At 37.6% G+C, this 8,786-nt stretch overlaps 1 protein-coding gene across 1 annotated transcript; it reads right to left on the bottom strand.

Annotated features, from left to right (window-relative positions):
* Positions 1-1,684: 1,684 nt before the first annotated feature.
* Positions 1,685-8,518, bottom strand: LOC110044846 (uncharacterized). The gene is made up of 5 exons (XM_089281174.1): positions 8,361-8,518; positions 4,703-4,924; positions 3,677-3,787; positions 2,872-3,087; positions 1,685-1,929 (listed from the first exon to the last, which is right to left on the bottom strand). Exons 1-5 carry the CDS (start codon positions 8,416-8,418, stop codon positions 1,748-1,750), a joined length of 789 nt encoding a protein of 262 aa, XP_089137300.1. The 5' UTR covers positions 8,419-8,518; the 3' UTR covers positions 1,685-1,747.
* Between the last annotated feature and the right edge of the window lie 268 nt (positions 8,519-8,786).

Raw genomic sequence — 8,786 nt, forward strand, 5'->3', positions numbered from 1 at the left:
CTGTTATATCATATCGCAGTTAAAACTGAGAAAAACTTTTTTTGATGGCAATGAAAAAATCCTTAAGAGCTTACTGAAGTATTATACCACAATGTCTATTTCAAACATGCAAAATATTTTGCAGTTCGGGAATACTTTGGAAGGAATTTTAATGCTTTAATCTGTGCACTCGACCTATCATTGTCTTCATTGACTTTATACCAGAATTAGAACTACATTTGCTCACGCAGGAAAGTAGATAAAACTAGAAAAGAACAAAACAAACCAGAAATCGTAAAGAGAAAAATAATATGGAAAATGATGTAAAGAGAAAAAATGAAAAATGAGGAACAGTTGGAGTAAACGTCAAATTCGTCAACAATAAATCGAACGTTAAAACACTTGATGCATTAAACGGATATTTGGTCAAGGATGCGGAAAAAAACTGGACAAAGAATTACGGTTCATCCTGTACGCGACCGGAAAGATATTAAATTTTATTAAATGCACATCAGTGAAAACTACAAAGATGTATTAAATTGCTTTTTAACACAAGTCGAATTTTTCGTTGCTTCGCTGTCGCTTTTGAAAGCCTTACGGCTTACTAAAATTATTTAAAAAATACGTAATAAGCTTTCTCAAGAAGTCGTACGTCTGATTTTGTTCGCGATTTGCCGCTTGAACGTCGGCTATGTTATCAAACGCCAAGTGATATCAACTGCCTTTGAAGAGTCAATAACTTGAGGTTAAAATTATTATTCAACTAGTAGTTTAGTCACGGTGTTTTGGCCATGGGCAAAATCTTAGGCCAAATTTTTCAAGATGCTTAAACCGTGACATGGCTCCTTTAAAGCGAACATTTGTTGGAATGACTCACTTTCCGCGGATGTTAATTTTGATCGTAAAAGGCTCAAAAAGAAATATGTCACCGGGAAGGTTAAAAGTAATAATATCGAGATTTACCGTAAATCCTCCAGTTAACGCCTTCCCCCTCCTCGAATAATCGCCCCCTTCAAATAAGCGCCAAAGCTATCGGCCAAAACTTAGAATAAGCGCTCCCCCCTCGAATAAGCGTCCCCTCCCCTCCACCCATTTTGTGGACGAGTAGTGAGACAACAAGGGAGGTATAGTTTTTGTCGTGTGGTGTTAAATTTGTACACTGTTTCAGTTTGTGAACACGCTAACGGTGCCGCGATTTAAGCTTTTCATGTCGATAAACAGCTTATGTTGTTGTTTACACGCAGATGATGTATTAAAAATGATCACGTCAAGCCATGATTTGAGAAAAATGAAATAAGCGCCCCCCCCTCCCTCCTCGAATATATAAGCGCCCACCGTTCTCTCCCAAATTTGAAATAAGCGCTCCGGGCGCTACTTCCAGGATTTACGGTATTATCCTAAACACTAATCTTTCTTTTCGAGGAGGGAGAGGTGGGGAGGGCGGGGGGGGGGGGGGGAAGGAGAAAGAACTGCAATGGACGAGGAAATTAAATTTTTATATAAATGACCTATCTAGAATTTCATGGATCAGTAATATGACCAATTTAGCCTTTTGGGTAAAAGAATGAAGGAAGCAAGTATTAATTCTTAACAAAAAATTCATGGCAAGTTGAAACCCGACAGATTCTATTTTTGTTTTGTTAAAAATGAAAACTGGTATTTCTTATGCAGGTAGACAAATAGATTTAAACTCAAACGGAAAACATTTTTTAAACGTTTTAAAAATCGGACTTTTAATAAAGTAACAAAACAAAAGATGGATACAGGGTTAAGCACACACGTTCAGGACAAAACTAAACAAAATGGCTCCAAAGCTTGCAACCAATCCAAAGGCCTCACTTGTTGGTTGGGATTTTGTTGTTGGCTCCGGAACCTTGTTACACAGTTTGCCTTCACAACAGTCAAGTGAACAGTCAGTCAGCATGCCCGTCGAGTTGACCAGTTTGCATGCTATAATAAAAAAAAGGAAGATTTTCAGTTATGACTATGCTGTGCTCCACCTTTCCATCTCCTGACTCTTTTGCCCCAATTCAACAATCAAGGTTAAGTTTGAAAACTCAAGTAAGGCAAAAAGTTGATCCAAGTTATAGCTAGTAGGCACGGCAATTTAAAGAAGCTCAGTCACGGAATTTTAAATTATTTTGACCACCTATCAGCTTTAAATTAAAGGAAATTGAATATAGTAGTTTACCAAGAGAGAAAAACACATAAGAGATTATAATAAACCATAAAGTAACAAGGATGGCTAATGATGGAGAAGATTAACCCGGAAGATCCACGGGGTGGTACACCCAGGAAAATTGGGTGAGGGTGTGCGGCCTGCTTCCCAAAACCCTTACCCTATTAATGACCAAAATTTGCGATTTTCCCTTCCCTATTTATAACCTGACCAATACCTTATTCATGACCGTTGCGGATGGCTCAGTTGCCCTAAACATAATTTTATAACGGGCTTTTGTTGATGGTCTTGTCGATAATGATGAAAAAGTAGGTTATTCTATCCAATTCAGGACTAGAGTGCAAAAATCATACCCTATTTATGATCAAAACGGCTGAAAAAGCCGCACATACCGACAGGTATATAGCCCATATAAGGAAGTACTCCCCTCTGGGAGATTAACACGCATTATAAACGAGGAACTTGAAAAATTTAGGCTCAACTTTTCAAGATGCGCAAATCGTGACCTTTACCTTAAGGGTAATGCCTTCATGAGAAACATCATCAAGCATAATCGACTAAATAATAGCCTGCGAACAGGCTCCGGGCGAGCGCGCCACCCTGATTGCTTCGTTCTCCGAATCCTGCACTTTCGCCCTCTTTGGCTCGCTTTGCTCGTCGAATTTCTCACCGTCCTCGCCGAAGAACTAAATGGTAAATATTCTTGCACTTACTATTGAACTGACTGTTCGAGTCACACGAAGCGCTGTTGGAACAGTTCCTTTGCTCGACTGACCTCGAGCCCAATTGTCCAAGATACATGGTGTATTTCACTGTCATGCATCTATTGAACAATAACGGATCGCAGGTAATCTTTTCAGCTTTGTCGCTTTCACACTTGGCTCCTCCAATAAGTTCTGGCTGGTTAGTACACGCATAGCATTCAAGAGCTGTCAAAAATAAGAAAAAAAATAATGATAGAAAATAAAATAAATAGGCCATTTCCGAGTTACCTTGTGCTTCTGTTTTAAAACGAGTCTTCGTGCAAAATCTTTCATAAATGAAAATGAGTTTGATTTGCATGAAAATGAACCTGTAGGCGTTGCACATTTTCATATGAATGGTTTCGCGGAAGACTCGTTTTGACACAGAGGCAAAAGGCAACTCGAAAATAAGAAAATAAAAAATGTAATGAATGTTACTGATTGTCGAATGTTTTATTCTGGCCACGATACTTTGAGGCTCTATAATGCTTCGATTTTCCTTCTAGAGGAATTACTGCAAAGTGAAAAAATAGTGACCAATTTAGCCTCTTGGGAAAAAGACTGAAGGAAGCAAGTATTAATTCTTAACAAAATTTATGGCAAGTTGAAACTCGACAGATAAACAAATGCATCCAAACTCAAACGGAAAACATTTGTTTAAACTTTTGAAGAAACGGACTTTTAAGTAACAAAAGAAAAGATGGATTCAGGGTTAAGCAAACATGTTCGGGACAAAAACAAACAAAACGGCTTGCAACCAATCCAAAGGCCTAACCTTGTGGTTCGGGTTTTGCTGTTGTCTCTGGGATCTTGTTACACAGGTCGCCTTCACAACAGTCAAGTGAACAATTGGTCAACATTCCTGTCGAGTTGACCAGATTGCAGACTGAAATAAGAAGAACGAAAGATTTTCAATTAGCCATTGCTGAGTTGCATTTTCCCCTCTGTTTCAAAAACGAGTCCTGGTGCACAACCTTTCATATGGAAATGAGTTTGATTTACAAGATAATGAACGTGCAAGAAAAACTTATTTGAACATGAAAGGTTGTGCACCAAGACTCGGTTTGAAACAGAGGTTAAAGCAACTCGGAAATGGCCTTTTATGATTGTACTGCGCTCCGTTCTTTAAGCTCTTAATTCTTTCACACCAACTCAATAGTTCAGGTAAAATTTGAAAACTCAAGTAAGGCAAGACAAGAGGTTGCAAGTTAAAGCTAGGCATGAGAAGTTAAAGACACCCATTCACGGCATTTTGAATTATTTTGACCGCATACTAGCTTTAAATTGAAGGAAACCGTACCTGATAATAGAAGTTAACCAAGAGAGAAAACTCCCAAAGAGATTAAAATTAACCATAAAGGAACAAGATGGCTAATGATGGAGAACATTAACTCGGGAGATCCCAGTGGGTGGTGCACCCAGGAAAATTGGGTGAGGGTGTGCGGCCCGCTTCCCAAAACCTTTACCCTATTTATGACCACAACCTGCAAATTTTCCCTGCCTTATTTATGACCTGACCAAAAAATTTGAAAACCTATTTATGACCGTTGCGGCTGGCACAGTTTGAATTCCCTAAACATAATTTATGAAGGGATTTTGATGAAAAGGTACCTTTCGGGTCGGCACATGCCGTATATAGCCCATAAAAGGGAGACGAACACGGATTACAAACGAGGAACTTGAGAAATTTAGGCTAAACTTTTCAAGATGCACAAATCGTGACCTTTACCTTCAGGGTGATGCGTTCAAGACAAACTCTGCCGAGCCTATTCGACTAAATAATAACTGTTCTTGCACTTACGATTGAACTGATTGTTCAGGTCACACGAAACGCTGTTAGAGCAGTTCCTTTGCTCGACTGACCTCGAGCCCAATTGTCCAAGAGACATGGTGTATTTCACTGTCATGCATCTATTGAACAATAACGGTTCGCAAGTATTCTTTTCAGCTTTGTCGCTTTCACACTTGGCTCCTCCAGAAAGTTCTGGCTGGTTAGTACACGCATAGCATTCAAGACCAAAAGCTGTCAAAAATAAATAAATGAAAAGATAATAATAATAATAAAAAGAGAATAAATAGGCCATTTCCGGTTATCTTGTGCTTTTGCTTCAAAAGGAGCCTTCGTGCAATATCTTTCATATGAAAATGAGTTTAATTTGCCTGACTGATGAAGCTGTAGGCGGAACACATTTTCATTTTCGCATGAAGACCTGTTTTGACACAGAGGCAAAAGCCAACTCGAAGATTGCTAATTAATAAAATTTAATAAATAAATAGATAAATAATTAAATATATACATGCATACATAAATAAATAAATAAATAAAGAAAGAAAGAAATGAATAAATTAATGAATGAATGAGTAATAAATAAATAATAATAATAAATAAAGAAATATATAAATAAAGAAATATATAAATAAAGAAATATATAAATAAATAAATATATAAATAAATAAATAAATAAATAAATAAATAAATAAATAAATAAGAAAAGCTAAGAACGTTACCGATTTCAGAATGTTTTTCTCCTGTCCAGGATACTTGAAGGCTTTACGATGTTTCAATTTTTTTCCTAGAGGAGTTAGTCCACTGTCTAATTAATTGTCTAAATCGGTATTCAGTATGACTCGAAACAGACTGGCCTCTGATCTTGTCATCAGCCGAGCCTCATGGAGTGATTTCGTGAACAGGAAAAAGGAAAAACTTGTTGGCACGAATTTTAGGATATGTCTGAAATCTATTTGGTATTTGTTCATTTGGCACTGTTTTCATTTGATATTTACTCAAGCGACATCTATTCATATTTTGATTAACTCGGAATTTCTCCTGCCATCGATAGAATTGATTATGACGGGACATATGCCCTGATCTTCTTTCAGTACGTCGGTTAATTTGCTTGTAGAGAAGATTTTCCTGTTTTTATTATTTTGGGTTCGTTTTTGAGGAATTGAATATATTAATGGTATTTTATCCTAAATCTTGGTGTTGTGTAAACAATTGTTAAGGGATCGTTTTAGGGGCTTATCGTGAAAATTATCAAAGGGTCAATAAACCACCAGGGAAAAGAAATATGTTCTTTTAAGAAAAGTTCTGAGCTCCGCTCTCTGCCAGTTGGACCGGCAATCAAAGGTTAAAGAGAGAGAAAACATTAAAAAGATGCTAATAGCTTTTGAAGGAAACTCGTTTGTGGTTTATTTATTTTTGGATAATTGATAATATTTATTCCGAAATACTCTGATCTATATTATGAGAGTTTTACGTGTTTATCGTAGCTGACTGTGTTTCAACAGCTTTTAAATTTATGTGTTTCCGTCTGTTTTGACTTACAAAAGATTTTACAGTGACAGCACCATGTTGGAACTGTTCATTTGAATGTTCTGGAATTTGTTGATTATTTTAAGTTCAGTTAACGATTAGTAATGTCTTCGGACGACCTGACTTAACTTTAGTCGTATGGCTTAACTCTGAGAAATGATTTAGCTGAACATACTCTACAAACATGTATTTTTGCCATTATAATTAAGGGTATACTTTAATCAGTGAATCAGGACAAACAACCAAACTTCAACGAACTCTATTTCCGTTGGTATTTACGTTACTTTCATTTAGGAAACAAACATTAGCTAACATTACATACGAAAATGTGATTTCAGCTGGCGTGCGTCCTGAGAAGCAATATCCTTAAAGACAAAAATTTACTTTAGGTTGTATCGAGGAGACACATTTATGCATAACGAGGAGTTTTCTGAAACTTATTAAAATCTTGCTGACCTCCACATTTCTAACACCTTCGAGATCCTTTCTTCTTAATCCGAGAGTTTAAACGTAAATTTCGATGCTCTTTCAGTCTAAAACTTAATTCACTTTTCATCAGGACCTACACCAAGATCATGGCCAGCTTTCCGACTGTTTACTTTCTTTTTTTAAGCATTCCTTTGCATAGAAATCTCTTGAAATAGGAATTTTTGCACCAGTAAACATACCGAGACATGATGATGAAATCTCTTACTTTGGGCAACTCGACGAGCTGAAATCACCTTCTTACACATAAAAAGATATTTGATTTAGTTACTTTTAGTAAATTAGGTTTCTCTGACATAAATATGAGTGCAACTTATGCCAAATTAAATTGTAAAGGACTAGTAAGATCTTGAAGACACTTGGAAGACTTGGGAAACCTTTGTAAACCTGACGAAAATATCCAATAAATTATACGCTGTTGTGACACGAAATCTGCTTCGCGACAAACTGAAAGAGAAGATTTACGTTTGCTTGACACGATACTTTCAGCGTAATCCTTTGCAGTTTTAGCACAGCAAGGTAAACAATACAAAACACTGGTTGCAACTGATCAACAACTACTTGCGGTGATAACAGAAGTACATTTGCTAAAGATATGTAGGTTCTGGAATATTTGTCATTTTTGACGTCGGTCTAAGTTTGCAATAGACGTGGACCAACATGGATCAATTTGCAAAATTTGCACTCGATCGTAACAAAGAAGAAAGCGTATGCCTGTGCTATGCTATTTTAATTTCCTATAAATCTCCCGGTCTGTGATGATTGCTCTAGGTATTATGCATTTTCACCAGACAGCAGCCTGTGATTGATTTTGTAGACACAAGTTAAATTGGTTGAACGATTCCATATTAAGTCATTCAGTATTAGACCACGTAGGAACCGAAATCATTTCCGTCATGGATTCTTATGATGGGAAAACGAGGCCTCGAAACGATGACAATGAAACCACTTTGCAGTCATCGGTGACAGAATGAATTATAAAAGATGCAAAGACGAAAATCAGTGCGAAAGACGAGAGTGCAAGAATGGTACACTGAGTGGAACACGAGAATGTGTCTCGGGCTGTTCAGGTAGGGTATTTCTCAGGGATGAACAGATCTGTCTCAAAGCTAACAGAGTAGCGCTGACTTCGACATGCTTTCTGGGTTGCTTTGCCAAAGTCGAGTCTTGACCGAGTGTGAATTTTGTCTTGTGGACTCCTCTACTTACTAGGGAGCTTAAGCAAACCACGACGACGATGACAACGAAAACGTCACCAGAAAAAAGGTTTAATGAGCAAAACAATAGCTGTGCACGTGCGTTTTGAATCTTTCTACATTTCTTTGCCGTCCTCTGCAAAACAACAGCGTGAAATGACCAAGTTCTGCGTCGTCTAAGGAACGTGGACGACCACGGCTAATTTTTCGCATTTCCATTTGGAATTGACCGTTGTCGTTGCATATTTAGCCTGAGCATGTTTTTAGAGTCATTGGCGTATTGAACAGATCTAGACAATCGCGAATTTTGCTGGTAAAATATAAATTCATTTTTTACTAGGCGTTGTCCTCGACGTCGTTGCTTAAGCTCCCTACTGTCAAAGAGTCGTCGCCCTCGATTCACGTGAAAACATGAAAACGGCAGTTGTTTCGTAAGTTCAAACATAATGGAGTTAACTTACCGAAAGGCACCATGCACAGAGCCAGAAAAGCGACAAGTACGACAGGCAACGTTTCCATGATTCCCCAACTCGCGGAGCAGAGCTAGATGTAATTTGAAATGCTGCAGGGAGCAATGTAATATATATGCTGGCGGTGCCGTTTTGCTATTTTTAATTCCGATTGTTTGCAAGCGACGATGTTAATCAAATATCACTTGATAGCAGACCAATCAGATTACATAGAATGTTCCGGTCAAAGAAAGAAACGGAATACTGAGAGAGCATTCGCTCCACCCCTCTCTGATAAATATAGATCACGAGGAGGGAATATTCATGAGGTTTACATGAACTAGTAGGATTGACGAATTATTCTCAACTCTCCCTGAAATGAAAAGTAATAATGTGGAAGTTTTATTTGTGTCATTTTGCAAAATGGGCTGGCGCTGT

The sequence above is a fragment of the Orbicella faveolata genome, unplaced genomic scaffold (genome assembly GCF_042242905.1).
Source record: "Orbicella faveolata isolate gen_17 unplaced genomic scaffold, um_ofav_v1 contig_48, whole genome shotgun sequence".
NCBI lineage: Eukaryota > Metazoa > Cnidaria > Anthozoa > Scleractinia > Merulinidae > Orbicella > Orbicella faveolata.

Coding starts and splice junctions, on each gene's coding strand:
- LOC110044846 (XM_089281174.1), bottom strand. CDS start 8,418: ATGGAAACGTTGCCTGTCGTACTTGTCGCTTTTCTGGCTCTGTGCATG. Junction 3,788..4,702: donor CCTGAACAATCAGTTCAATC/GTAAGTGCAAGA, acceptor TTCTTATTTCAG/TCTGCAATCTGGTCAACTCG. Junction 1,930..2,871: donor CTCGAACAGTCAGTTCAATA/GTAAGTGCAAGA, acceptor TTTTTATTATAG/CATGCAAACTGGTCAACTCG.